The sequence below is a fragment of the Tribolium castaneum genome, chromosome 8 (genome assembly GCF_031307605.1).
Source record: "Tribolium castaneum strain GA2 chromosome 8, icTriCast1.1, whole genome shotgun sequence".
NCBI lineage: Eukaryota > Metazoa > Arthropoda > Insecta > Coleoptera > Tenebrionidae > Tribolium > Tribolium castaneum.
Window position 1 is genome coordinate 8385313 of NC_087401.1, and position 25083 is coordinate 8410395.

A 25083-nucleotide genomic window follows, 5' to 3' on the forward strand; every position below is an offset into this window, starting at 1 on the left:
AAATTACACTTTGCTTATAATATTTGGGACCGGTATATAGAAGTGTCATTAATTTAATACGCAATGAAATGCCTGATTAACTGATCACGTGACCAAATTGAAACAGTTTGGTTGGTTAATTTGCGTTGTTAACTTTTAACTACGGAATTAGCTTTAATCGAATTAACTTTGTTAGAATTTAATTCGTTGTTAAAAGTTAACAACGCAAATAGACCAATCACATTTGTTCAATTTGGTCACGTGATCAGTTAATCACGCATTTAATTACGAATTAAATTAATGACGCTTCTGTAAACCGGTTCTTAATCAGGCAATTAAATGCGTGATTAACTGGTCACGTGACCAAATTGAGACGATTTGATTGGTCTATTCGCATTGTTAACTTTTAACACCGAATTAAAATTTGATGTAGCTTTCTATAAACCGACCTTAAGGGCCGGTGTATAGAAAGCTTTGTTAAAATCTAATTCGTTGTTAAAAGTTAACAACAGGAATGGATCAATCAAATTGTTCAGTTTGGTCACGTGATCAGATAATCACGAATTTAATTGCGAATTAAATTAATAAGGCTTCTATAAACCGGTCATTAATAAATATCAAGACATTGACTTACCTGTTAAAAACAAATTTGAACTGTCAACTGTCTACCACAGAATACACACTCACTCCAGCGCCCCCCTGTCATACGTCACTCATCAACTTTTACTCTTGAGTTTGTGTGATGTGTGCTTTTCTTTCCAATTTTCTTCACAACTAACACAAGTAAGTGCCTTTCAGCCTCGATTCACTTTTAATTTGCTTCTCGCTTCTCATCACGATCCGTTTCGATGTAATTTGAGGTTAGGTCCACGTTCCTTCTGGGCTAATAATACGTTTGGGGGGCTTTTTTTAGCCGGGAGCTGCATGGCAGGGAAAAAAATCCGCTCGAGAACGTCACAAAATTCGATTTCTGTCAGTTCTCTCAGTAATCGAACACTGAATGTGGCCACGAGCAGCAACCCCGTGAGGGGCAAACCCGCCGATGAACTCCTTGCTATGACCAAGGAACAGCTCAAGAACGAGTGCAGGAAAAAGGGACAAAAGACTACCGGCAATAAGATAGAGCTGGTAGGGCCTGAGTGTGAGTCTGTAGGCGGGGGGGCCCCCGAGAGACGCTTTTTTCGTTTTGTTTTTGCTCGTTTTTTCGTTGCGTTTTTGGTTTCTTTCCGTCGAAGAGTGATCGTAATTTATTTTATTGTTTTAGCTCCAAAGACTCGGCTACAAAATGACGAAACGTCGCGAAAACTCCACCAATGGGGCGGCGGTGACCCCAGACGAGACCCCAACCGGGGGCGGCGACTTAACCGAACGAACAAGGAAAGAGAAAGAACGAAAAGAGAGGGAAAGTCTAGTGTTATGGAAACGACCACTAACTACGCTCGAATATTCGACAAAAGAAGTCATAGTTTTACTAACAACGTATGGTAGAAAGTAAGTAGGCCACGACTTTTTGCCTTGTGTTGGCACACCTGTTTCAGAATACTAGAACATAAGAAAATCGTCCTATTTGTCACACTAACGCTACTCTCATCGTATCTATTGGTGAAAACGGCCGGTCCTCACCAATCATACATCCAAATCGTTTATAAGCAACTCCTCTGGTGTTCGTATTGGATAGGTTTAGGTAGGCCCGCCCCCAGCCACACCTCTTGGCGATACACCGTGTGTTTCACTCTGGTATTTGGTATAAATATAACACATATATTTTTAAATAAATTGACAAAATCTTTTGACATAATTATTAATTTGCTTTTACTATGACATATGTCAAAACGGTGATGTCAACTTTTTTTTCAAATGGCACCCTGTATATTTTTTGCATAAAAATGCATAAATGTATCACACCTCATAGTTACGATGGCGTAACAATAATTAATCATCAAAAATTGGGTGTTGTAGATAGTTAATTTCAAGAAAAATTGTTACATATGAAAAAATTAAAGTGTGAAAAAACATCCCGACTTGTCATTCATTTGAAATTTGATTTAAAAATGGCTAGTTATTCGAATCAAGAGTACTTAGAAATGTTGATAAGATAAGTTTATAATAATTGGTTTCGTTGTTGTTTTTAGATAAAATGATCGGTTTTTAATTTTTTTTCTGATTGTTTACTACATATTATTTTGTCATATTGTGACATGTTTAAAATTAGAAGTAAAATTATCTATCAAATGGTACAAAAAATTATACAGGGTGTTGATAATCTTATCCAATAGATTTTGTCATTTCATTAAAAAATATAGGTATATGGTTTGTGTTTCTTGTTTGCAAAAATAAAAAAGTTACAAGGGTGCGAATACCAATTTGACACACCCGGTGCAATAGAGGATGATTCTTTTAGGACAACATTAGAAGTATTTTAATTTTAAATGGTAACTACCCATTTTGATGCATTTTTGAAATCACATTTTCAAATTGAGTAAAACGTAACCTAGTTGTTAATACTTATCTATCAGTTTTTGACAAAGTCAATTTTTTTTATGCAAATTTGCATATGCAAGGGTTAAAGTGAACTGTCAATTGGCAAGGCTACTAAGATTTTTTAAAAGTGATGATCAAAAAATGATAAGTTTTTTCAAATGGAATGATCCTGTTTTTTCAGTGGCAATCAAAAAGCATGAATTTTTATGGAGACTTATCAGTATTTTCTATATCTATCTCTTACAGTTTTTTAAATAATCGTAAAAACGTATTTTAGTTCATTATTTTCATTTTTAATCGATAAAAATACGATAAAGTTGTGCAATTAAATACAAGAAATTTTCGATTTGTCCCCCATTTTCATTGAAGAAGTGCAGAATTTGATGGCAGACTGAGTTACTTTACATACAGGGTGACCCAGGAGTCTATAACTTTTTTGATATTTATAATGTTGCCATGCCCTTTTCATTATACGACTTAAAGTATACAAACTAAAAATATTTTTATTATACACAAGCTGTTCTATACAGGCTGGTAAACCAAAGTTATATTTTTTTATATGGAAGACCCTATATATTTTTGCATAATTGGATTCTACACAAAAAATAATGTAACTTTATATAAATTATTTTAGATCTATTTTTTTTCGTTTTGGAATTATTCAACTTTGCGTTAGCAAATAGTCGACTTTTACTTGAGACACGCAAATAGTATACCGGGTGTATCAGAAATACGTTCTTAATTTTAACAGGTAACAGAGCTCAACAAATAAAACTTCTTTTTTATTTGTAACTTTTCAATAAAAAATCCGTTAAGATAATGCAAAAAAGCTTCGAATCTATAAACAAAAGGATACACAAGAAAAATCTTGGAAATATAAAAACAAAGAATTAATAATAAAATAAATAAAAAAGATTTTCTTTAAAGAATCGTTTCTAATTTGCTATACAAATCGCATATCGTTAGAAACCTTATAAAATGCTAACATGGTGTTCCATTAAAAAAATTAGTTTTTCTGTACATTACCTCATATTTCAAGTAAAAGTCGACTGTTGCTAAAACTATAGGTTATTTTGAGTTTTTCTGATGGAAATTTATCGGAAAATATTCAATTCATAGGCGGCTACGCAGTGAATTTTCAAAAATTGGTCTTTTTATAACGAAAAGTTGAATAACTCGGAAACGAAAAATTATAGACCCATAACAGTTTATATGAAATTACATTATTTTTTTACGTAAAATCTAATAATGCAAAAATATATAGGGTGTTTCTTTTAAAAAATATAGCTTTAGTTCACCACCTAGTGTACAACACCCTGTGTATAATAAAAATATTTTTAGTTTGTGGACTTTTAAGTCAATCTATCGGATAATTAAAACGACATGGCAATATTTCAAGTAACAAAAAAGTTATAGACCGATTACGCAGCCCTGGGTCACCTTGTGTTTCACTAAGAGATAGGTATAGGACGTGCTTATAAAAGTTACTATAAATCTTGATGTTCTTCTATCGATTGCCGTTAAGAAAATACGGTCATTCTACTTGAAAAAACTGAGTTACAGCAGTTTTTTGATAATTATTTTGAAAAAATCTTACCAGCCTTGAAATTTGACAGTTGATAATTTTGAAAATTCTGGTCGGCTTTTCGAACATTTGATTATTGAATGCAAAAAGAATTATTCACTTATGGCAAAAGGTTCGAGAGCTGTGATATTTTAAATAAAGCCTTGCAAAAAATTTTTGAAAAAAAATTGATATGAAAGATAAGGCTAAGAACTTGTGTAAAGTTTACTCAATTTGAGAAGGCGTGTGTTGGTAACGGAAATTCAAACATTTTGAGAATAATTTAATTCAAAGTTAAAATGTTTCTAATGGCAGTCGCCAAATGATTGTTTTTTCTTAGGTATTTTGTCATCGGTGGGCTTGGGGACAGGTTTACACACTTTCCTACTTTACTTGGGCCCCCATATAGCGGCCGTGACGCTCGCTGCGTACGAATGCGAGTCGTTAAATTTTCCAGAGCCGCCTTATCCCGATGAAATAATATGTCCAGATGAACGAAATCCATTGGCTGTGTCTATTTTAAGTATCATGTCGAAAGTACGATTGGAGGCGATGTGCTGGGGGGCGGGGACTGCCTTGGGAGAGTTGCCCCCTTATTTCATGGCCCGCGCGGCGCGACTCTCCGGGTAAGTGTACATTATTAATTTAAGTTGGCAACACTGATTTGTATTAGTATCGATCCCGATGACGAAGACGACGATTTGAAAGAGTTTGAAGAGTTGAAACGGAAACAAAACAACAAAACCGAGCTCACTTTGATCGAAAAGGGAAAACTGTTTGTCGAGGAGCTGGTCCAGAGGGTTGGGTTTTTAGGGATTTTGGCGTGTGCAAGTGTTGGTATCCCCTCATGTTTAATTGTTTTTATTAATTTTTTTGTGTACAGATACCGAATCCATTGTTTGACTTGGCCGGGATCACGTGTGGTCATTTTTTGGTCCCGTTTTGGACATTTTTTGGGGCTACTCTTATCGGTAAAGCCATCATCAAGATGCACATCCAGAAATTGTTTGTTATAATTGCATTCAATGAAACACTTATTGTTACGGCCCTGCAATGGCTCAAGTACATACCTGTCGTGGGCGAGAAGCTACAAGTACCTTTCAAAGCCTTCTTAGATGGCCAAAAATCGAAGTTGCATCAAAGTGGCGGGGGAGCAAAGGTCGAAAGTGGGAATGTTTTAAGTTCGATTTTTGAGAAATTCGTTGTTGCCATGATTTTGTATTTTATCGTGTCGATAGTCAATTCGTTTGCTCAGAGTTACTATAAGCGGATACACAAGAAGAAAACTACTAAGGTAGCAAAAGACTAGGTCAGGGTTATCACTTTAGTTTGTTGTTGTTTTTATTGGAGGTTATTTTTTTGTTGAACCCGCAGCTTCCTTGGTTAATGGAGGGAGTTTCCCGACTTGCTTCATTAGTCAAGGAAGGCTGTGGTTGAACCATTCCGATTTGTATACAAGTATTATTTACGGTTTATTCACTTTTTAGTCAATTTTTAGCGTGATTATGACCTTCATGTGTGATTTCATTACAAAAAATAAATGTTTGAGATGAACCCATTATTGTAAAAGTGCTGATAAGGGGTCATCGTCTGGCTTCGTATTCTCTAATTTTTTTATGGTACTCACTTTAGGAACTTTTTTCTCCGTCGCAACTTTAGTCTCCGGTTCTGAAACAAGGGTAAATTAAAACAACTGTTTGGAAATAACACAAGTACCTACTTTTAACACTCGCACTAGAAAAACTTTTGAAAATATCATCATCATCCTCGTCGTCAAATAGCGACTTTTTAGCTTTATTTGATTGAATTGGCATTTTTTTCACGTTAAATAAATCATCATCGTCGTCTTCATCACCGAAAATGTCGCTTTTGACTTGACTTGACTGTATTTTTGGAATGTCACGTGACTCAACAGGCTTAACCTCACTTTCGACTTTAGTACCGAACAAATCATCGTCTGAAACTTCATCAAACAATCCTAAGTCCGCTTTGGGTTCACTTTTAACACCCTTTTCGGTCGTAGACTCAAATAAATCTGGAGGTTCCTCAAAAATATCATGTGACGATGTCTCACTTTTAGCTTCAAAAATATCACGTGACTGTTTAGTTTCACTCTTGACCTCAAAAATGTCGTCACGTGACGGTTTAGTCTCACTTTTAACCTCAAAAATGTCGTCACGTGACAGTTTAGTATCACTTTTGTCCTCAAAAATTTCACGTGACGATGTAGTCTCACTTTTGAACCCAAAAATGTCGTCACGTGTCCGTTTACTCTCACTTTTAACCTCAAAAATGTCATCACGTGATGGTTTAGTCTCACTTTTGACCTTAAAAATGTCGTCACGTGACTCAAATAAGTCGTCGGGGGGCTCCTCAAACAAGCCAAGACTTCGATTTAAGTCTTTTTCGGGTGAGTTACGCTTTATATCAAATAGATCGTCGCTTGTCTCATCAAAAAGACCAGGATTTTCTTTGGTGTCATTTTTTTCGAAAAAATCATCGTCGGGAGGTTCGTCAAACAAAGCCAAATTCGGTTGGGTTTTAACCGCGAAAGTGTCACGTGACTCATCAAAAATACCGGTTTTTTGTGACCCAGTTTCGAATAAATCATCAGGGGGCTCTTCAAGCCGATTTTGAGCCGAATTTGAGTCATTTTTGTCCGACTTGACCTCAAGTATGGGGTCACGTGACGTGCTATTTGCTTGCTCAAATTTTTTTAAGGCTTCTTTTCGACCTTTTCGTGTTGACGGGCGCCTATTTAGGGGTCGTCTGGCCCTATCCTAGTTAAAAAAAAAGATAAATTGCCAAAAAAACAAGTGATGTCTTAGTTACTTTAGTGACACTTGGTAACACTGTAACGTTGTCAGCCTCATCAAATGACGTGTGATGGTCACGTGGTGGCGCTTCAGTGGCGTTCGCTGCGCCATCTGTCTGTTTTGGCGGAAATGAGCCCGGCCTTAAGGCCCCAACGTTGATATTCAAATTGTGTTTGAGTTTTCCTGGTTTGTTACTAGAAAGCGAAAAAAAAATAAAAAGATGGTTAAATTTGTTGTACTAACGTCTTGTTTGCGTCAAGCGGGGGCGGTTTCTCCACGCTTTCCTCCTCTTGAACCTGATTGGGGGTTTCGTGGTCAGGGGGCGGGCCTTCACCCTGATTGGTTGTTTCGTGGTCAGGGGGCGGGCCTTCACCCTGATTGGTTGTTTCGTGGTCAGGGGGTGGGCTAGGATCAAAAAGTGCTTTAGCCGACGTTGACGCGAACAAATCATCAGGTTCAAATAGCGAAAGGCGTGGTTTAGGTTTTGGAGACTCCGCCTCTTTTTGCGTTTCACGCCTATCGACATTAATGGAATTTTTATCGTCTGGAATTGCCATTAAATCGGCGAATAAATCGGTGGAATTTTTCGTTTCTGGTTTTGTTGGTGCAAATAAATCGTCATCGAAAAGACCAGAAGTGAACTTTCTTGTCGCATTTGACGAGAAAAGATCGTCTTTAAATAAGTCATCGTCGTCATCAAACAATGTCACTTTTTTCGGTTTGACACTTGGCTCCTCCTCAAATAAATTGACGCTCCGCCCTTTTTGTGGTGATTTTTCGTTTTGCTCATCGTCACTGGAGCTTGGCTGTCGCCTCAACAATTTTTTATCGAACAAGTTGCCACCGCCGAAAATTGAAACTCCGCCCACTGGTTTAACAAACTTATGGTCGTCGGGAACTAGAGGCTCATCACTTGGCTCCTCCTCAAACAAATTGACGCCCCGCCCCTTGGGTGACGATTTTTCGTTTTCCTCCTCGTCGGAGCTTGGCTGCCGCCTTAATAATTTTTTATCGAACAAGTCGCCGCCCCCAAAAATTGAAACCCCGCCCACTGGTTTAGCCACCTTCTTGTCGTCTAGGGCCGGCGGCTCGTCGCTAAACAAGGGCATTTTGACAGGATTTTGTAAATAAGAGGTGGTTTTTTTCGTAAAAATATCATCATCATCGCTATCGAACAAGTCCTGTTTTGGGGGTTGTCTCAATTCGGGTTTGGGGGTTGGGGGCGTGGCTTCATCATCGTCATCAAACAAGCCCTTACCCCCTGAAAACAACCCCTTAGGTTCGTCCAAAGGCGGCGGTTCATCGAAAAATAGGTTATCTGGAATTAGCGTTTAGTCTGCGGTCCGCTTCCAAAAACAATTACCGTATTGTGGCGTTTTCTGGATTGGCCGTCGATTGACGTACTCTTGATCAATCACGTTCCCCAATTTCGCCGCCAACTCTTCGGCAAAGTTGGTAGTTGGTTGCACCGGAACTGAGTTTTCACTATCACTCGAATTGACGAAATTTTTCGGTTCAGTTCGCAAGTCCTCAGAACTGGTATCAGAGGTGCCCTTGATCTGGAAAAAGAACCAGATATTGCCCATGGCGACTGGATCGCGACTAAACAAAAAATTCGGTTGGCCGGTTAATAGACCAATAAAATTATGATAATGAATGGATCAAGTGCAACTCAACCAGTGGAAAAACATGTGTAAAGTACCTGTGTTCTGTCGGGAATAATTGGCAACTCTGATTCTGAGTCGCTTTCACTGAAATTATCTGAGACTTTCTCAGTTTCGCTATCGCTGGACGAGTCCTCCAGGCCCACGTGCCACGTCTTTTGCCACTCTTCTGAGCCGATTACGTACGGAAGGGGGCGCTCCAGGTACAAGTCTTTGGGTCTGAGGACAAAACTGGAAAAGACAAACTAGTTTTTGTAAATTATTTAGAAAAAAATTACTTGGGCAAGTCGATATCGTCGTCTTCACTGTCACTGACCGACACCTCAACCTTCTCAAAATACGTCTCCAAGACCTCCAAACCCTTCAAAGCCGCCAACCTGATTTCCTCAGTCTTATCAACCTCTTTCTCCTCGGCTTTCGCCTCAACCGGCTCCTCCAAAGTCTCATCGTCCTCATAAACCCGACTTTCAATAAACTGGCTGTTTCGCAAACTTTGAAACTCGTTTTGGGCTATATTCAACTGGAGACTTGTCTCAGACAGGGAGCTTGTCAAATTTTGCAAGTTATTGTTGATTTCGGTTGTTCGAGTCAGGAGATTCTAAAAATTGAACGCTGAAACGGTTCAATGTGGGCCAAAAATGCGAAATACGTCTGCAAAAGCCTTGAGAGTGTTCAAAAGGGCCACATCTCCGGCTAAATTCCAATTGTCCGAATTTTGGATTATTTCGTCCATGGACCATGGTCGCTCCCACGGCTTGGCCCCGGACATTTCTAAAGCGCTGAACAGGCCTGTAATTGCTATTTTTCATTAATAATAATAATAATTTGACATCTGTCAAAAACTGACTTGGGGACTTTCAACTCGTGGGTTGGCTATTACTCCCCGGTTTTGCGTTATTATTTGATTAAATAAAACCAATTAATTTGTAAATAAAACCGTTCTACTATATTTGAAATCAGGCGTGATAACTAAAATGTAACTTCGGCCCGGTGGGATTAATTTACGCAGACTTTACCCAACCAGATTTGGGTTGGCAATCATGTGTGTTTGTTTTTGCAAGATGTCATTCACCTTCTAGTATTATTCTAGTTATTTCGTACGAATTAATATATTTTGTCGCATATTAAACCTCGGGAGATAACAAATTATCATCAGTGTTGGTTTTTATGTGATTTCGGGTCTTATCACTTGTCGGTGATTGGGTAACATAACCTCAATGGCCGATCGTTTGACCCAGCTCCAGGATTGCATAAATCAGGTAATTCCCCCTAAGACTGTACCACTAATTGCATTCGTGTTGTCGCAGCAAGCCGAGCATTTCTGCAACAGCATTGGGATTTTGCAACAGTTCGCCCCTCCTAGCAAATTCCCAAACTTCGACAGGAGTGGCTCCCAAACCCCCCAGCAACAGAACCAAGAAGACTACGTCCAGTTATTCACAACGTTGATTGCGCGCTGTGCCAAAGACATAGATACTTTGATTGAATCGCTCCCGAGCGAGGAAAATTCAACCGAATTACAGGTACCTATCTACAATGACTTGGTCCGACCGCGGACTAAACACTGTTTCAGTTGCAAAGCTTGCGAATTTTGGAATCAGACAATCAAGAGTCTGCTGAGCGTCTCGAGGCTATAGTTCGTAAAGGTCAGGATCTCTTGGAGCAAATCCAGGCGGCGTTGAGCGACATCGCCCAATCACAGCTGGACATGCAGCATTTGACAAAAGCGGGGAGTAAGGATAGTTAAGTGAGCTGTTAATGAATTTTATTTGCGGTTGTGATGAAAAACAAACACAAATAACCATGTACTATTTACAGAAACATATATACAAATAAAAAAGATAATTTAAATTTTATATAGTAACTAACTCGGTTTAAAGTCTGTCTTGTTTCCCTTTAATTAAGTGTTCCTCGACACGTGGCCGCGCCACACAGACACGGGATTTTCTCGTCCTCGATCGGGAATTTGTAATCGTAAGTAATTTCCTCGTTCACACCTATGCTCTGTTTCGAGTAGATCACTATTTTCTTTTGCGACTCGATTGTGATGACTTTGGCGTAGCAATTCGGCTGTAAAAATCATTTTTTCGGGTTATGGAAGACTGTCGCTTAGGAAACGAAACGAGATACAAAATCGTACCCAAAATGTAAAAATGAGGGCGCTTTGAGCATTATACTGTCTCGGCGCCAAGTCGTTTTAAATTAATTTAAAAACAAATGGACAAATCAAGAACACAAGAAAAATCCTACGAAGAAATTTATGGAGAATAAAATTTTCTATTACACGTACACCAAGAATCATTTAAAAACACATTGTACCTACACCGTTGAAAATGGAAATATGTTGTCGCAAACTGTTTTATAGGAAATTTAATTCTCTACAACTTTGTTCCTTACACTTTTTTCAACAAGCGATTTATTCTTTAAAATATTAAAACATTATTAAATTGTTCTATGTTGTGTATAATATTTTGTGGTTCCAAGATATTAACACGAAACTAGACTCACCACAAAATTATCGCATCACTTAAATTGCAAGATTTTGAGTGTTAAGAGATTGAAAATAGAACTGAAATTGATGATATAAGATAATAGAATTCTCAAGTAACTTTCACTTTTTTTAAAACATTTGGTTAAAAACATGGCTAGCTAATTAAATGTCAAATTATTAAAATTACAGCAGGTCGCGTAAAACGGAGGCAGTTATCAAAGCTCGAGGAGGTAATATCTCCGAATGCTAAACTTGCCTCAGTGCCCTTAGTAGACCTTATGCAAGCCAAAAAAAAAAAACCACTGATCCGAATGAAATTGACTTTTTGACTTTTTTATAATCATGTTGTTGACGTTTAGTTAATTTATCGTTAAGTAGTTAATTAATTTATTTTTTAAATTTGATTAGTAAAAAAGAGACTTTCTCAAGTGATGCGATAATTTTGCCGGTGAGTGTATAATTAATATACAGGGTTAGGCTGCAAAAATATCTTTTACTATGGACAGGTTTATACATAGAAGCGATTAACTGATCACGTGACCAAATTGAAACAATTTGGATCATCCGAATGCATTGTTAAGTTTTAACTTGTTCAATTTTAATGGATCTTTCTATAAATAGGTCTTATACCTCAAAAACTAACTAATAGCGTCGCTCTGAAATCAGCGTTTTGTTTTAAATAAGTATTACTTTCTTTTTTTGTCTATTCATATATTTTTTTATATTTTTTTACATTATATTAATTGTAGCTATTAAAATGTACATAGCGATAGTATGATATATAGTAATTTGGAAGAGATACATATTATTATATACAGGGTGTCTCAAAATTGACGCCCATGCTTTGGGAATTTGATTCAGGGGGCTAATACAAATCGAAAGTTAAGAGTAAAAAAATTTCCAATTATTCTTTGTTATCGAGTTATTGATAAAAATGGAAATAATAAGCTTTATGTTGTCTTTCCAATTATTTATGCAACATAATTCATTAGTTGATGTTAGCGATGTTAAAATTTTTTGAATCGCTTTCTCTAGTGACAAGTATTATTAATTTCCTTCGGTTTTGTATGTTTAAAATGATACAATATTCCTGCATTAGTGCATTCGAAATTTTGTCGTTATGTTAAAAGCTTGGCTATAAGTTAGGTGTGTGTATGATGGCAGTGCCACTGCTGAGGCTAGTGCATATGTGGAAAAGTTTCCAAATCGCATTGTAGCATATTTTGGGACTACAATTATGGTAAATTCGCTTTAAATAAAATTTAATATTTACATTTTAAATTTTAGTTTTTTACCAATAGCTCGATAACGAAGTTCAATCGGACAATTTTTCACTCTTTACTTTCGATTTGTTTTAATCTCCTGAAACTCCTAAAAGCACGGGCGTCAATTTTGAAACACTCTGTACGATAATATATAATATAATATAAAATATTATAATATAATAACTCTTACGACGGGCTGTTACCTCTGAAATTAGATGTACAAATTGTTTTTGGAAGTATCTGAGACTATTTAGAAACCTACCGTATTGCTGACGCAATTATTTTCGAATAAGGAAGTTTCCCATAATAACATAGTAGTACTCAAATCAAGAAATTAAATGAAAAAAAAATAATAATTCGATATCTTTAAAAATAACAAAAATATAAGTGTTATTGTCTGTTTAACAGCGGTCCCGCTTTAAGCCTGATGACGTCACGCGGCATAAACTGTTCACAAGATAGCGACAAATTTACACACTACTGTTCCTTTCGGCATTGAGTTGAGATCTCTGGAGGATAATTTTATTGACTTAAAAAAATAAATATTGAAAGAAAGTGTTGTTTGTGATGATTGAAGTAATTTTTTTAAATAGATACTGTAGTAAGTCACTAAAAATTAATAATAATCCATTTTAATAATCACACAAAGATTAGTGTTTGCTATTAAATACTTTATTTCTTTCTGTATGCCTTGGAATTTTTTCAGAATTTTTCTACAGTTTCTTAGAAGTAATAAATATTAATTAATAAGAATTATTTATATTAATAAAATATGATTTCATAAAAAAAAATAAAATATTAGTTAATGGAAATTTTTATTATTTCTAGAACAAGCGATGCTTGCAAAATGTTTTGTGCAAAAAATATGTAGAAAAATAAGTGTTCTACAAATGACTTTTAATAAAAGATATCGACATTTGCATAAACAGAAATAGAATTTCTTTATTTGTCGATAAGTAGTTGTGGTTTATAAATTATAAACCTAGAGTTTACAAAGATATGAAATTACGATTTTCTAAGTTTTTTAAAGTTGTAATGTTCTCGTTTTTTCGATACAAACGGTTTTATAGTGTGAGATTTCAAAATTTTATTTATTTCATTTAGGGTTAATAGTTCATTAAACATTCATTAAAGACCTAGGAGTGCAACAGATAAATGGAAAAAATTGAAGAACAGCGACGGAATTTTAGAAACCTGTTAATTTTAACCAGATACAGCCTCTCAAAGAATCCAGTGGGCAGCTGAGATAATTGTACCGCGTGACGTCACACCTAGCGAGACCAGTAAAGCGCGCGATCTGTCAAATTTGAAACATTGAGGTCATAACTTTTTTATTTTTGCGAATATAAAAAAATTAAAAGTTCCACTAGTTTTACAATTATGAAGACTATCAATGGTATTACGTTACGAAGTTGGAATTATAAGAATTAATTTGCATCTCTGGAATTAATGCAATTATTACCTACAAGAATTTCGGTGGTTTTTTGTAGTTGATTGTAACGTTTAAGTTTAATTTTCTTGTTTTTAAAATACTGAAATTTTTGAAATAAAGTTTACGATAAAATTTTTCCATAATGTTTATATCTTACTATTGGAAATTTAATGCTCTATTTGTTAATTGTTATGTTTTAACCGTTATACAAATATAACCATTTACTCAAATTCATTGCTCTAAAAACTTAAACGGTAATAGAACTGCAAACGCGGTAACGTTTTTTGGTTGTTCACTGTGAAAGTAGTTTCACAAAGAGAACTTTTAGTAAATTTTTAAAAGTTGTATTGGATGTGCTGGGCTGAGTGTCATCAGTCATCACTGTAATTTAGTATGTTATCACTGATCTGTCAACAGCGTTGATAGAGCCCGAATAATTCACAAAATTAAAAGGAAATAGTTTGAACAGATTTTGCTAAGTTAAACTAAACAACTGTTACAGTCCTTTTATAAGACTTAATTGTGGCACTCTTTCGTCGTGCTCCAAAACCATAAAACTCGTATAATAATATACAATTTTGTACGTCGTTTCGTTTGGGTTTTTACAACAATTATTACTTACATTACAACTGTGATTGATGAACCTGGCCAAGTTGCCACACTTGGTCGCATCAATGATATTCTCAAGATCGATTCGAAACAAATACGAACTTCCAATCCCTGTAGCTTCATACTTCCTCTCCCTTAAATCAGCCACACTATGTCTCACCATCTGCCCCACATACTCAATCACCATCTCATCGGCTGCGATCGGCTCCATTGCAAACAAACCCCAATCGTGAATCGCCGATTTGGCAAACTTCAAATGTTTCTTCCTGAACTTGAGTTGATTAAACTTAAGTAGATCCGAATCAGTATCACCACCAAACGCCGCCAAAAGCCGCCTCTGATTCGACCTCGCCTCCCGCGACAACCCCTGCATTTTACTAACGGGGGCGTTTTGCGAAACAATCGCATGCGACTTGGCATGATGGTACTTATATTTGGCTTTTTCGTGCGCTGCGATTTTGTAGTAGCCCTCAGTTCGGGCACAACCAGTCGAATGCACCCTCACATCGTCACGTTTTCGCCGCTTCGGCGGACTTGAGTACAGATCGGTGACGCAATGGTCCACCCAATGGGTGTCGTTCAACCAATAACCCATCGAATCGTCGGCCAACATAAACTCGTAACTCTGCTTCATGTACTGGATGTCCTCAAAGTCGATCCCTTTGGTCAAAAACTCGTAAAGTATCGACATTTGACTCATGACATCGCGCTCTTTATGCTTGACGTTGTGGATAGTGTAGGGCGAGACGCGAACTTCGCTCTCATAGTTTTGGATCTTCTTGTGTTCGGGGCGTTTGCGTGGCCTTGGAGGTTTCTCCTTCACTGGTTTTTTCTCCTTGGTTGTGTAACCGTGGTCATGTACCAGATTTTCTTGCGTCGCTTCGGCCGAAATCTCAATCGGTTGCATGCAGTACGAGTGCTCCAGTGTGACCTGCGACGAGGGGCTGCTATCTGATGACTCGCACACTTTCGGGGGCTCCACCAAGGCCCCATTGTGCTCCTCCACTTCCTCTTTCTTCCTGACGCGTGCTTCCAGATTCTCGTCGTCGCTACTACTGACCGGAGCCTCCGGGGGCGGAGGCTCCGGGTTACGCACCTGTCGCAACAACTCCTCACGTTCACTCTCCAGTTTCTCCAAACTTTTCTCCTCCATTTCCACGTCCTCTATCACTTTTTTAGGCGGTGGAGGAACGGTTGTTGTTTCCTCCTTGGCTTGTTTCTCCCGTTCGATTTGCTCCATCCATTCGGTGTTTTTCCGCCTACGTTCCATAAACTCCAATTCGCCCTCGTCACTGTCACTAACGTAGATTTTCGAGTAGCGATTTGTTGCAACTTTTGGGGGTTTTACCGGTTCGGGGGTTTTTTCCTTGGGTTCGGAACTTTCGTCCGAACTGTCGTCGCTTTCCGAACTCAAGCTCGAACTTTCCGAACTACTTGACGAACTTATACGAACGCGACGCAACGGTCTAGTGACTTCGGGGTCCGAATCGTGGACGATTTCCTCGTTATCGCTTAGTTTTCGTTCAGGTGAGGGGATTTTTTTGCGCCGGAAACTGGGCATTTTCGGGAGCGATGCTTTAAGACCTAGACTTACATTTGAATACAAATTTTCACGGTTTGCTTCCAGTAAAACATTGATGTTGTCACGACTTTGGATAGGTTTTTCGACAACTTCCTCCCGGTTTTTGTTCTCTTTACTGCTCTCCTCCTCCCACCAGGCTTCGAATTTTTTAAACGCCGTGTTTTCGACCATTTTCTTGTTAAAATCTTTCTTGAGAATCGCTTTTAGTTCTTGCGTGATTTGTTCAATCACCGCGTTTATGGTAGGGGAGTGCGGGTCATCTTTGGAGTTTTCGCAACGTTTCGGAGCTATTTGATAATTCATGTATGATTGTACGGAAGGATGCATTGAGGCGTAAGACGATGTTAAATACATTGGATGTGTGTAAGGGTACGATTGTCTCCAATCGTATTGGTTGTAGGGATACGAGTAGGGGAGACCCGGGTAACCGGGATATTGTTGGTAAGGGTAAGTCGGCATGACCAACTTTGATTCTTCGATTTTCTGTTCGTTATCACTCAATGGTGATAAACTCATTCGGTCGTCGTCCTTATCACATTTACGCTCAAGTGGGCTGTAATTGTCACCTGTTAAAAGTTCGTCCTCACTTGACGAGATGTCGCTGCCGATTTTCGTCACATCGATTTGTTTCAAGAGGGCGCTGGTCTCAAGGGCTTCTTTCTGGCGCGCGACCACTTCCTATTCGGGAATAAAATCAAGGCAAAAAATTAAACGGTAACTACAATTCCTAAGTATAATACGTGTACAGGGTGTCTCAGCTAAGACTTTCGAGCCTGATATCTCAGATATTTGTCAACGGATTTTTATAAAATTTAAAATGTAGATATTTTAGAAGATAAAGATTAAAATCCAATTAATGCAACAACTCAAGTCTTGAAAACGTAATTTTTACATGCTTTTTTAAAATGTTAAGCTTTTTAAGACTTATATTAAAAAAATTATCGTCGGTGAAAAATGCTGTCAGAAAAAACTTGTTCGTGGAAGACGTGTGTTTCGTGAGAAAAATGAGAAACAAACTGTTAAACGTGGGTACAGATGCAAAAGCATCTCTATGAAACAAATGAGCACTACCATTGAATTTTGGTCACTCCTACTCGCAGAAACGTAACTGTCACGCAAGGGACATTTCACAATTATCTCTCACCCATACAAAGTTGAAAACAATATTTTTGACGTACTTTTAGTACCGGATGCTTTAATTCTTTAAAAAAGGACTAAAAGACTGAACAACAACTGAAAAATTCTAGACACTTGAACATTAAAGACTTTGGAAATGTTTCGTACACTGCTGATTGGATTCTTTTCAAAAGCTTGAATTACAGCCCCAACTATTGCTTCGTTTCCAGTGACGTGTTTTGTCCTCACTCGATTTAGTTCACGTACGCTTCCTGTGTCTTCAAAGTATTGACGATTCTTTGAACTTTAAATTTCATAAATAACATTTCACAAAAAGTCCAACGACACTTTCGATAGTCAAATATTGATTCCTTTTTCAACAACACAGAAATTTCAGCCACTGTTGTTGGTTTTTAAAGTAATTTCACAATTAAAACAATTTTACTTTCCTGACAGAGCGCACACTTTTGACAGTTTATTTCAGTGGTACACAAAATGCCGCATAGAAATGCTTCATCAATTGTTTCAAAAGGTGACTGCCAAAATTACTATCAAAATTTGGATTAAGTTTTTAACAACAAAATTTAATTTTTTTTGGATCAGCCGAGCGATTTGGTTAACTTTTTGTATGGCTATTTATTTTTCGGGGTTTAGTGATCCAACGGTAATTTGACTTAATTTTAAATAAAAGAAATGTGTTAAAATTTCATTTTTTAACTTAAGGTCATTTTTTTGTCCCTTATTGAAAGACCACCTTCTAAAATATGTGCATTCTAAATTTCATAACAATCCGTTGACAAATAAGTGAGAATATTAAGCTCGAAAGTCTTAGCGGAGACAACTTGTATAATAAACTCTAAATGAAAATAATAATTGTTTGGTAAAAATTATAACCGCCATCTGAAAACAATAAGTACTACTAAAGAGTTGTTTATATAGGGTGATTCTTTTAGGGCCTACATAAGAAACTCTTTAACTTCGAATAAAACTAGAGCTTTAAAATTTTGTATACAATCTAACTCGATCATTCTGAGTTTAACTAAGGTAGGTGAATAAAATATCGCCAAGCTGGCAATTACGCCAAGGGCCAAAATCTAGGAACTTTTGGCTTTTAAAAGACATGACGCTTTGGGTATTTTTCCAATCGTAAAACACTGTATTTCAAAAACCATTAGGTTCGCGGAAAATTTGTCGAATAGCGAATAATTTGTAAAAAAACAGTTGCTTTTAGTAAAGAATATGTTATCACCTAGTGATAGAAATTTTAAAATTTGGTGTTTTTTTGCAAAGCAAACAAACAAAAGGTTTGAAAGTACGAGTGTCTGTAATACCGGCATAACAATTGCGTAGCAATACCGCCAATGACGATATTGCCAACTACGTGTATTTTTCTTGATATTTTGCATTACTACTAAAAGTTCATAGATTTTTTTTTACATAATCCTCATGAATAAAGTCAGGAACCGCAACCGAGGTATCAGAGGAACATGGTCTGAAGAAAATATACAGCATGCTCTAGCAGCTGTTAGAAACGGTATGCCCGATAATACAGCAAGTTCTTTCTTACTTTTATGTTTAGTTGTTTGTTTATTTAGAGTTTTATTTATGTTTCCTTTTTTTCAAAAAGCATTACTTTTGAAAAGTTGAGTTTCTTTGAAAATTTTTGGATAAAAATAATGTTTTGTAGGAATAGTATTATGTGGCGTTATTGAGACAATAACGCCAATGTGCAATGTTTTAAAAAAAATATTCATAGAATGTACAAATATGCCAGGAACATCTTTTAACTGTTTGAACTTTTTTTTTTAATTTGACTATTTAAGAGAAAATATCCATCGAAGCTTAGCATGACGATATTGTATTCACTTACCTTAAATTATTTTCAAAATTGCTGATTTTCTGGAACTACGAGAAATTGGTACCAACTTTGAAATTTTTAATAGTAACCACCTATTTTTATTGCATTTTTGAATTCGCCTCTTGAAATTGAGTAAAATGTACTCTAGTTGTTAGTACTTATCTGCCATAGTTTTTGACGTATGTCAATTTTTTATACAAATTTTCACTTACAGGGGTTCATTTAAAATATTACAGCTCCTGAACCCTTTACAATAAGTAAATATTTCTCTTTGCCAAATGTTTAGAGGGTCTTCTCAAGCCTTTAGGATTGTCAACTGTCAAATTGCAAGGCTACTATGATTTTTTTAAAATGATGATTAAAAAATGATAACAAAACAGTTTTTTCAAATGGAATAACTGTTTTTTTCAATGACAATCAAAAGAACGTCAATTTTTATGCAGACTTTTGTTAACATCTTCTATATTTATCCATTACAGTATTTGAAATAATCGCAAAAAACAGAATTTTGGCTCATTATTTTCATTTTTAAAAACGTAAACTTTTGAAAACTACGATAAAATTATGCTATTAATTAAAAGAAATGTCCTATTTGTTAACCATTTTCATTTGAGAAGTTCAAAATTCGAAAGCAGACTGAGTTACTTTACATAATTCACTAAGTTGTAATAAATAAATTATTATAATTAAATTCGCTTATTCGATAATGAACCAGCTAAAAGCTAAATAAAATATTGAAGTTTGACAATTGTTGAATTTTACAAGGTCTACTAAAAGCCGTTTTTTGTGATTTTTTTCAAAAACTGTAAGAGATAGGTATAAAACGTATTGATAAAAGTCACCACAAGTATATATATTCTTTCGATTACTGTTAAGAAAATCGGGTCGTTCCATTTGAAAAAATTGAGTTACAGCAGTTTTTTGAAAACCATTTTGAAAAAATCACCCTAGCCATAAATTTTGATAGTTGACAATTTCGGAAATTCTAAAAAACTCTTCAAACCTTGGGTTATCCAATTCAAAAAAATTATTCGCTTATTGCAAAGGGTTCAAGGGCTGTGATATCTTAGATAAACCCTTGTAAATGAAAATTTTAACAAAAAAATTGACATAATTATGTTAAAAACTAACAGACAAGTACCAACAACTTAGGTAAATTTTACTCAGTTTGAGAAGGTAAATTCAAAAATGCAATAAAAATGTTCGGTTACTATTTAAAATTTCAAACTTGGCGTCATTTTTTTATAGTTCCGTAAGCTGAGCCATTTTAAATATAATTTAGTTGAATTTAGAATGGTCGATTTGGATCATATATACAAAATTTTAAAGCTTTAGTTCTATTAAAATTTCAACAGTATCTATTGTAGGCCTTAAAAGAATCACCCTGTATATTTCAGAAAAAATCTATCATTGTAAATTCCTTTGTTTAATAAGAAGGGCAACTGGGTTATGTCATTCTTTAATCTCTTTAAGAAAAAACAATTTTTTTAAACATGTGTAAATGAATCGAATTTTCACGTAAAAAACTGTTTTTGGTCAATGGGTAGTATTTATAAAGTGGAAGTAAACCAGCGTGTACCAAAAGTAAAGTGCGACGTAGGCGTTTTTATAGTTTTGAAACAGCTAATATTTGTAATAATTAAGGATAGTCGATTATATTTCATTAGAAAGAAAGAGATAGAATTATAGTAAAAGCTTTTGCTACATTTTATAAATACTACCTATAATCTAGCATATTATCAAACATTTAGCTTAGCAAGTAAGTGTTAAATACCTACGTACAATACAATATTATTTTTTCTTAGCAAATCTTATTTAAAAATACTATAGTACCAAGTAGCAATTAAATTATTTACCAAGTTTTGCCTATCAAATTTTATTTAGGACCTAGCATTTAGAGTATTTTACTTTGCATTTACAATATTTTACTTAGAAAATGACTATTATTTACTTAGAAGTTCATTAGTATCCTAAAATTAACTAGATGCCCCCTGGTGATGATAATTTGTACTATGTCGAAAACAGTAATTGTTTAGCAATTTTGCGTGTTTAATAACCATTTCTTGCATAGAGAGTCAGTTTAAAAGTATGTGGTGGTAAATACTAGCTTTGACTTTGTTTATGCAGTTTTTTGTGTTTATAGTGTTTTGTGTTGGAATTTAAAAGTGAATAAAAAGTGAAAAAAAATCATTTTTCATTACAAAGTATTATGAAAACAATTACACCATCAAAAAATATAAGCAATGATCATCGGGAACAGAAATTGGGCTCAAAAAAAAAATAATAAGCGAAGTGTGTGAATTTTAGGTTAGAATTTTTCAACTGAAAAAACCGCAATTAGGATTAACAACTGCTGATAATACATTTAAACATATTTTTTAAATATTTCCGCCATTTACGGTTACTGTTTATTAAAAAAATAGAAAATGGCTACTCACTTGTTCCAGCGCCACCTTGTGACACTCCAGGTAAACTTCTTTGGACAAAAACGGCGACGGTGGCGTTGACAAGGGGGCTGTATCGTCACACTTGACCGAATTTGAGTCAAACTCGGGGGCCGGGGGGTTGATGGGCATGTCACTTAGTGAGATACTTGACCGGTCTGCAATACCAACTTTACAAAATTGAAACACTAACACACCACCAAATACCATCATCACTGTCAATAGATGTTGGGATTGGGACCGATTTGGGCATTCTGTCAAAGGAAGACTTTGATTCGTCGTCCGAATCCCCGCCTAGTAGTAAAAAAGGCGGGGCTTTATCACCCGTGCCACGCCCCTTTAACAGAAGGGCAATTCTCGTGTCTAAGTCCAGTGTTTTGCTCTCTTCTTCCTCCTTTTCTTTCTTGTTTTTAGTGGGGGGTGCAATGTTATTACGTTTTTTCTCCTCTTTGTATTCCTTAACTGTGTGTTCTTTTTCGGGCCATTTGGGGGGAATGGGGGTGCGGTCCCACATGTCTGAAGGCCATTGGGGCGTGGCCATTGGCCACACTGTGGGTGGGCAGTGATAAGTGGGCGTGGCGTACGGGTATTGATGCGCCATGTGTGAATAATCGTAAGCCAATGGCGTGGTACCTGCCGATCCGTAACTGGCCGAAAATTCACTAGAGGCGGTGCCATAACCCATATCCGAACTACTGGGCGTGGCAAATTCACGATACCTATACCTATCTCTCTCCCGGTCTCTGTCTCTATCCCTATCTCTGTCTTTCTTCTTCACATCATCGGCGCTCTCCTTCAGGTCTTTTTCTTCCTTCTTTTTGATTTCTTCATCGATTTTGTGTTTTTCAGGTTCGACTTTCGGCGTGTTTTCGATGACTGGTGGCGGACGTTTTTCGACTGTACAATCTTCGAATTTCTTTTTGCATTTTTCGCCGAATGGATCGAGGAAGACTTCGAGAATTTGACCCATGACACTGGTGTCGTTCAGTTTTTCGACGCATGTTTTTGCACCGGCCACCGTTTCGAAAACGACGCGTCCGATACCGAGGTGTTTGTTGGTTTGAGGGTGGTAGTAAATGAACAGCTCCTCAATTACGCCAAATTTTTGTACCATGTCTTTGAGGAACTGCTTGTCGATGTTGTCGTTCAAGTGGAAAATTGTTACTTCGATCGACGGGGGCTCCCCCACGTAGTTTGTGTCGATCTTAAACCTGGAAATTTTTTTATTACTGTGTAAATCAAGCTTTCAATATCAGTTTCCGCTATTTTAGTTGTACGTTATTTGTGCAATAACCTAAATAAAACAAAAGTTTAACATTTTTGGATGACTTTATTTCGATTTTTAACACTTTAAAGAAGATTATTCGAGAAGAAAATTAATTAGACGCCCTCTGGTGACGACATATCGTACTTGCCGAAAACAGTAACGAAATTTTTGTAATTGAATTATTTAGCTATTCTGCGTGTAGGTATACTGTTAATTTTTTACATTAGAAAAAGTCAGTCTAAAAGTAAACATTAGCGTTGCCTTTGGTTTTTCGTGGTTATAAAGTGTTTTTTGTTGGAATTTTAAAGTGAATAAAAAGCGAAAAAGACATAATTGTAAAGCCCCAAAATTCATACAACGTTCTAAACATCCGAATAAAAATTTTCCCGCCATTTATGGCTACTGTTTTCAGCCTTGCTCAGTGGCGCCCCCAACGGTAATTTTACTTCCGAATAAAAAATTGTCTTATTCTACGGTGTAAGTCACTCACGGGCTGAAACACTACAAATTGCTCAAATCAGTTGTGACGTCCTTATAACGTTTTATTTTGAGCTTATCGTTATCAAAAGGCGTTTTTTATGAACAGAAAAAAAGTGAGGTTATGTCACAATACTTTTTTTCTTCACAAGCTAGAGGACGTAGTTATTCTCAATAAAATTTAAACCCGAAGTAACTCAATCAGAGGCAACAAGTGTAAAAATGAGCATTTTTAGGAAAAATTTCAACTTCAAAGTCCCACATTATTACTTTATTCCTTTTCACTTGCTACTCAGTGTTTATTTTTACAATGGTATCTGCCTCTAATTTAATACTTTGAATTTTTAAATAATTTAATCGAAGTTTCCTGAAAAATATTAAATTACCTGGAGGAAAAAAGTGAGGTTATGCCAACTTTTATTTGTCCACTCTATAAGAAACAAGCAATGTTAGTGTTATTTTTATTTACACTAACGACACAAGTGACTCAATAACCGAGATATAACAAGCCCGAGAACCTTTTTGGACAAAAAATAGTTTTTCAGAGGTTCGACTTTTTTTACAAATTTTTGCCCTTTGCGTAAAATTATGAGTGAAATTTGAGAGAATGTCTAATTACTCTAATTTCCATTCTAGCGATTTGCCCCTAGACCACAGTTTTGCCCAATATTAGTTTCCCAAAATTTAATTCAGACAAACAAACCTCAAAAATAATCCAAAAAATTAGACAAAAAACGTGTAAACGAGTGGCCTTAAGCCCTTATTATCTAATTGAGACGCATTTTTAAGTGCAGTCTTTCCCGTTTGCCCCAAAAATCCCAACAAAGAATCGTTAAAAAAGTGAGGTTATGTAGCCAAAACTTGAAATGCGCCAAAAGGCCTTAATCCGGCCCTGGGCGCAAACCTAATAATAAATGAACACTTTTTTAGTTGCAAAATTAAAAGTCTTGCCCATTATTCGGTTGATGTAAAAATGAAAAATACAAACAAAAAAGTTAGGTTATGTAGGAAAACCTAGTTTCTCTTATGATTCTAATAACAAGCTCATAACACCACTACTGCCTGAATATTGGATAATTTTCAAAATGCAACAATTAAGCCAATTGTAGTAATCCGTTATATCGAAACTTTTTTAGTGAGAAAAGTGAGGTTATGTCATTTGCAATTTACGCAAATAATTTGTTCAAAATCGAGTAATAAGCCTTCAAACTGTCAAAAACTGTGTAATTTGACAATGCTCAACTTTGCAGAATCAATTTTTACGCAAATAATGGAAAAATTCGCTTCACAAATTCCAAACATATTGTGTTGGGTTATTGTGTAAATAAACAAACAAATAGCCAAACTGAGAGAAACTTTCCGTCTGAAAATGCGCTTTGTGCCACACAACTCGCACTTGGCTGGTTTTAAACATAAATAAAAAAGTGAGGTTATGTCGGAATTATGGCAGCGAGGGGGCTAAAAGTTTGGGGCTTTCAGACCTTGGTACTGGCAGGTCGAGCGTCTCCAGCCTCGTCCAGATCCTGGTGAGATGCGACCTGGGGTCCCTCGGAACCGGCGGCCGGTACGAGGCGTCATTGGGGACAACCCCGTCGTACCGATACAATTTCGCAGCCCCTTTAACCAAGAAAGGGTCGACGAGTAATTTGTAATTTTTAGGTCCCTTAGCGCCGTGAGAGTCGCTCTTTCGTGGTTCCATTGTGCCATTCATTCTTTCGTACAAACGAGTTAGTTTTGGGCGACCTAAGGGGGCCTCACTCACCTTAGTTACAAAATTCAATAATAAACAATCACAAATCAGCTTGGATCAAATATAAAAAATGCGTGCATGGTAAATTGGGGATGTAATGGTGGAAGTGCGTCGAGGTTTCCCCTAATTAACGAGTTGTCATTCACCAATTTATTATTTTCCAGTAAAAGGCGCGATTTAACGTAAATAACACACAACGAAAGACACTCAACCTTCTAACCTACCCTCACGTCAAATACTAGTTCCCACTGCCGCCAACCCAAACCCAGTAACTCGCTAATTACTCCA

General features: G+C 36.4%; 4 protein-coding genes across 6 annotated transcripts; 2 read left to right on the forward strand and 2 right to left on the reverse strand.

The window, feature by feature from the left end:
• Positions 1 to 626: 626 nt before the first annotated feature.
• Positions 627 to 5578, forward strand: Tango5 (Transport and Golgi organization 5). Of its 2 annotated transcripts, XM_064358313.1 has the most exons (7): positions 823 to 839; positions 893 to 1107; positions 1244 to 1470; positions 1518 to 1663; positions 4365 to 4650; positions 4698 to 4857; positions 4908 to 5578. In XM_064358313.1, exons 2-7 carry the CDS (start codon positions 904 to 906, stop codon positions 5331 to 5333), a joined length of 1449 nt encoding a protein of 482 aa, XP_064214383.1. In that variant the 5' UTR covers positions 823 to 839; positions 893 to 903; the 3' UTR covers positions 5334 to 5578. The 2 variants fall into 2 exon arrangements, with proteins under 2 accessions (XP_008195020.1, XP_064214383.1); XM_008196798.3 differs by lacking the exons at positions 823 to 839; positions 893 to 1107 and adding an exon at positions 627 to 762.
• FAM21 (Family with sequence similarity 21) lies at positions 5335 to 9366 on the reverse strand. 2 transcript variants are annotated; one of them, XM_064358312.1, is made up of 9 exons: positions 9154 to 9366; positions 8783 to 9102; positions 8543 to 8735; positions 8204 to 8399; positions 7208 to 8158; positions 7084 to 7168; positions 6857 to 7034; positions 5745 to 6804; positions 5335 to 5692 (listed from the first exon to the last, which is right to left on the reverse strand). In XM_064358312.1, exons 1-9 carry the CDS (start codon positions 9271 to 9273, stop codon positions 5583 to 5585), a joined length of 3213 nt encoding a protein of 1070 aa, XP_064214382.1. In that variant the 5' UTR covers positions 9274 to 9366; the 3' UTR covers positions 5335 to 5582. The 2 variants fall into 2 exon arrangements, with proteins under 2 accessions (XP_064214382.1, XP_969485.1); XM_964392.4 differs by having other exon boundaries at positions 7084 to 8158.
• A 167-nt stretch (positions 9367 to 9533) lies between these two features.
• MED21 (Mediator complex subunit 21) lies at positions 9534 to 10360 on the forward strand. Its single transcript, XM_964320.4, has 3 exons — positions 9534 to 9763; positions 9812 to 10027; positions 10078 to 10360. Exons 1-3 carry the CDS (start codon positions 9722 to 9724, stop codon positions 10249 to 10251), a joined length of 432 nt encoding a protein of 143 aa, XP_969413.1. The 5' UTR covers positions 9534 to 9721; the 3' UTR covers positions 10252 to 10360.
• Set1 (SET domain containing 1) lies at positions 10253 to 25029 on the reverse strand. Its single transcript, XM_964246.5, has 6 exons — positions 24808 to 25029; positions 24527 to 24757; positions 21509 to 22512; positions 21296 to 21459; positions 14315 to 16561; positions 10253 to 10574 (listed from the first exon to the last, which is right to left on the reverse strand). The coding sequence occupies exons 2-6, from the start codon at positions 24754 to 24756 to the stop codon at positions 10401 to 10403; spliced, it is 3819 nt and encodes a 1272-aa protein (XP_969339.3). The 5' UTR covers position 24757; positions 24808 to 25029; the 3' UTR covers positions 10253 to 10400.
• Positions 25030 to 25083: the final 54 nt, after the last annotated feature.